The 4,955-nt window shown below is 42.9% G+C and overlaps 1 protein-coding gene across 1 annotated transcript in view; it reads right to left on the reverse strand.

Moving 5' to 3' along the window:
• Positions 1–1,623: 1,623 nt before the first annotated feature.
• USE1 (unconventional SNARE in the ER 1) overlaps positions 1,624–4,955 on the reverse strand; it is a 3,448-nt gene continuing 116 nt past the window's right edge. The window contains 8 exon segments of the mRNA XM_009284028.2: positions 1,624–1,816; positions 2,048–2,210; positions 2,454–2,484; positions 3,218–3,236; positions 3,470–3,622; positions 4,153–4,231; positions 4,705–4,754; positions 4,943–4,955. The exon segment at positions 4,943–4,955 is cut by the window's right edge and continues 63 nt beyond it. Coding sequence (XP_009282303.1) covers positions 1,634–1,816; positions 2,048–2,210; positions 2,454–2,484; positions 3,218–3,236; positions 3,470–3,622; positions 4,153–4,231; positions 4,705–4,754; positions 4,943–4,955 — 691 coding nt within the window. The 3' untranslated portion in view covers positions 1,624–1,633.

Below are 4,955 nucleotides of genomic sequence, written 5' to 3' on the forward strand. Positions count from 1 at the left end.
GTAGCTAGAAGAAAAAGCTGTACTTCCTAGTATAATCGCTCATTAGATAATACATAAGTGAATGGCATACTAAATTGCAAACATCCTGTTAAACGAACAAAAGTACTTTATGTAAAAAATGTTAACAGTCTTCATTAACACAGCTGTTTTTGTAAAGAACAAAGAACAATTCTGAAACAGAGCCTGCTACTCCGGGATGCGTTCAAAGCAGCAGTCGGATTTTCATAAGAACTCAATTGTTGTGACAAACAGCTCTTGCCCCCACCTTCCTCTCACCCAGGGCTGCTGTGGAGATCACCGGACAGACAGGCCTAAAACACCCCATCTAGTGGTTCAAAACAGCAACAGGAACGGCAAAAGAACGCTTGGGGGTCATCTGCTGCTCCTCACTTCCTCAACGTGAAACTGTATATGCCTGAACACCAACACCTTCCAGAGTATCACTCCAGAAACGACAGCACAGATGCAGAATGGTTGGCTTTTAGCTTATCACAAGCACTTAAAAATGGCTCTTACATTGTCACAACAAACCTTGCTTTACTGCAGGCTCTAAATTTTTCTAGCAGTAGCAGCGTTTTAAAACTATTCATTCTAGTTTATTTCATCTCTGCTTTTTTGTAGTGACCCCTTAAGAATACAAGTTTGAAACGAACACTCTTGACCAGAATAACTTGTCTCAAAAGGTAAAGGCTGAATAATTTTTTTTTTTTTTAAATTATTTCTGTCTTGAAGACACCAGCTTCCTTTGCCCTTATCTTACAGTGAAAAAATGTACAGGTGAGGTCTATACCATACAGAGAGTACTGTGTGTACAATTCTACGGTGCCAGGGTCATAGTGTTTTCCTGATGCAACAGCATCAACATAACAGACAATGAGTAAGTGAGAACATTTGCGCATGCAAAAAGGGAAGCAAACATTGCAACAGCAAGCGACTTCGGCCCTTCTACAGTAAGTCTAAACTGAAGAAGGTTGAAAAGTCCAAAGTCTCAAGTACCCATCTGGGAAAAAGGTGAGCCTGAGAATAGTTTTACCTGTTGATACTCTCTGAATCTGAGCCAGGCAAGCAACTCAGTGACAGCATTCTCTTCCTACACCCTACAGCTGTGTACGTACATAACTTTGTAATTAAATATCCTGTTGGCAGCAAGGTCCTACTTCAGTTCGGTAAAGCTGTAAAGACAGGAAAAACTGTAAGACTTCAACTGTTACTTATATTCGTATTGAGTAAACGCCTTTTAGGAATTGTAACATTTGCCCCAGCCGCCTTAAAAACAGGACTGTATCTATCCACTAAGGAGTGGAAATTGCCATCTTTATCCCAGTTCTCCCCTCAACAGGCAACAATATTCACTAAGTAAAAAAAGTAACCAAGTATCCACGCGTAGAAAGCCTTCCCCATGAAACCCTTCACCGAATCCAGTGATTGCACAAGAAATGCAAGGGTAGGCCTTGGACAGCCTCTTTAAGGACATGATAGGTGGCAAAGAAATTGACTGCTGACAGTTATCATACCAGCTGAGCTTCCCAACTGCACGTCTGGCAGTTTTGAAAAACAAAAACAAAAAAACCAAAAAAACTCCCAAAAAATCAAAATCATTTTAGTTTGGGGAAAATTCTGATCAAAATGAAAATCATTTTAGTTTGGGGAAAATTCTGATAAAGAGAATCATGCTGATGAATATAAAACAAACTACAATTAACATTATCCATAATAGCCAGTTGACTGATTTCTTTGCGTGCTGTTCAAGGCGGTCAGATTCATCCTTGAGCTTCTCAAAGTTCTGGTCTGCCATCCTGAGAGAATGCGACAGTGTCTGGGGAGCAAAGAGAACAAACGGTTTCAAACTCAGATTTGAAAGTTCTGACCACTGTTTCTTCCAACAGAGAAAAGGTTCAATTGCATTACAGAAGCAGACAGGTATTGCCTCGAAGTCTCCCCACTCTAATCTCACCTAGAATCAAGTTATAGGTATAGTATTTAACATATTAGCACTTTAACCTTCTGGGTTGCAAAATTGAGAGCTTAGCACTTTAACATGCGCTACCTGGTTATCTTGTTTTATCACATTCTGCGCAGCCAGAGTGTTGTTTTTGAGACTGCGAGCCAAACTTAGCATTTCTTCAGCTAACTTCTCCTGCATATCCTGATGGTGCTGTAACACAGCATCCAGCTCGATTGCTGACTGCTTCTCATCAGATGCAAGGCCTCTGCAAGAGCACAGGAAAAAAAAAATTTGGGATTTGTATTTCCCTGTGGGTTGACCTCCCAAGGTCTCCCCAGACTCTGCAACTCTGATGCAACAACAAGAACAGTTAAATCAGCTGAAGTCATTATATTTAGGTTTCTACCAGCAGGCACTTCATCCAAATAGAAGTACATCTATGATTTAAAGGTCATTGGGAAAGCAGTTCCCAAAACACTGAGCATCAGAATGAGAAGTTTTTACTTACTTCCGCTTCCTTATGTTTAACTCCTCAGAATCTGGAAAAAGAGTTAAATTTCTGTTTTAGCACCTTATAAATTCCAACGCAATCATAGGTTGAAGAAACAAGTTTTCTGTAAGGGATTTTCAGATGTCCAAATCCTACTTGATTCTCTACCCCAGGGAATATGGATTTCAAATGCCTACCTGCTTTCCACAGGGAAAAGACAACATACAACATCAAACGTATGGTCGAGAGAAAAAACAGATGAATCATAACCCTGAGGGCATGGTTTAAGCCCGTGTGTCTTGGTGTTCTCTTTCAGGACACGTCAGATTAGCCTAGCTCCAGCTACTGTAACAGTAGCTATGGAAACCACAAATTAATTCCTACCAGTTCCCTACATGAATAACACGGCTGTATATTTAAAAGGAATTGAACAACGCCTACTCTAAGCGCCTAAAATCACATGATTTGCTCAGAGCAGAAGAGAACAGGAGCAACAATAAAGGTAAATTGTTCTTGCTAATTCTATAATTAGAATGTCTGTTTCTGTACGAATTCTAGAAAAATAGGTTCTTGCAAGTCCCTGCTACCATACTGGTAACACTTAGGCTTTAGTCTGTTAGGGTTTTTGGGTTTGTTTGTTTTTTTAAATCTGCTGTCTTGAAAAGAAGTGAGCCACTAAATTAAAAGCACATTTTGGCTAATCTCTAATACCTGACCTCCTCCTCCTCTCCCTGCAAGACTCAGGTTAACCGAAGTTAGAGGAAACAACAGATTAAACTCACCATCGATAGCCAAGGAATCCTGGGAGGCAGAAAGAGAAACAAGACAGAAGATTACAAAGGGCCAGTGGTAAAAGACAGTCCTCCAGGCCTAGCATAGTGCCTGTGCCCAGTATTTAAACTATCCAAACCAGAAAAAGGTGACTCCCCACCCAGCCCAGGACACATCTGAGGGCACAGCCACCAAAGGCAGCCGAATGCAACAAGAGACAATCTATAAACCAGCAGTAAAGAAGCAGCAGCACCAAAACATACTGTACCAAGCAGCTCACTCCTCATCTTGCCTGTGCAACGAGCCTTTGTCTGCAGATGAACTGTTTTAGTAGCTGGGGTTCTCTCTTTGGTTGTTGTAGGGGTACGTCCAGGAGCCAAGAACTGATTTGCCAGAGCCTTTTCAGTTGATGAAGACTGCGAGTAGAAAGAAGCAATGAAAAGTCATGAATATCACATTCGGCAGCGTGAGGCCACCTGGGTGTGTGACCAACAAGGATGCAGGGAGCACTTCCACAGCTGCTTCCCACAGAACAGTTGTTGTGGTTTGAACAACAGTGCGGGTACAGTCAGTGCTAATTGCGGTACAGCTTATTGGCATTTCATAGCTCTCCAGATGCACGTGGTACCATCCAAAAGAGGTGTTAGGCCTAAAGGACAGTATAAAAGACAGTACCTGCCCCTGTATCTCACATCAAAGAAGCGAGAAGGATGTAGGCAAGAGATACTTTGCTTTTGAAAAGGAGGAAAGAAGTTTCAGATTTCATACAATGCTCCCCTTTAACAAAATATGAAAATCCAATATATTTATTCACATTTTTACAAGGACTGCCTGATAAGATTTTAACAAGTGTTATTTTGAGACATAAGATAAAGGCAAACATAGGAACCAGGCAATATAAGCAGAGAACACTTAAGTCTTTTCAAGCTGAACTAGTAGATCTTACCAATTTTTCAGCTTCTAAAAGTCCCTTTAGGAAGTCCACTTTGCGAGAGTATTCATTCAGCAGTTCTGGGGCTGGCTTGCTATCGGAATTGAAAGATAATAATACGAAAACCAGAAGTTATCAGCATTTTCTATTGTTCAGGTGACTTTCCAAATAAAATAAAATAAAAAAGAAACAACACAGGGTTCTTCAAAGAAGCGTCTTCTAACAGAAGTAGCCTCAGGCTAGGAACATGCTTGCAACCCCCTGCAAATCACCTTTTCCAAGGCACTGACAGCTTGGGGCGCAGCATGCCGGAGGGGCACGGGCACTGCCCAAGGCCAAGGCTGACACGCAGGGAAACGTATCCGAGAACATGACGGAGTTGCACAGCTCCTCGCAGGGCTGTATCGTAGCTGCTTTGCGGGCACAGTTTCTCCCCCACCGACAGGTACTTCCACAGGGAAGCGTACGCACTGCTGCGGTGTTTGCGGGCGACGTCCGTCTTACGTGTAAGACTAACAAAACCACAAAAGACACCCGCCCGCCCCAGGATTTCAGAGAGCCACTCACTTGGACTGCTTCTTCAGCTCTCGGAGCATGTCTTCAAGAGCAGCCACGTACTGAGGAGAAAAAAAGCCTTTAAGCGACAGCATTAAGGAGAAACATTCTGTCTGGCAGAGGCTGCAGCACGGCTGAGAGCGAGGTTGGAGTTGTAACGCTCCACAGCACTCACTACCTCGGTTTATTTCGAGGAGCCGAACCGCGCTGCTGCGGGGACAGAGGAGCAGGGCGCTCCCGGGCCGCGCGCTTTTCCCGGCCGG

The sequence above is a fragment of the Aptenodytes forsteri genome, unplaced genomic scaffold (assembly GCF_000699145.1).
Source record: "Aptenodytes forsteri isolate BGI_AS27 unplaced genomic scaffold, ASM69914v1 Scaffold471, whole genome shotgun sequence".
Lineage (NCBI taxonomy): Eukaryota > Metazoa > Chordata > Aves > Sphenisciformes > Spheniscidae > Aptenodytes > Aptenodytes forsteri.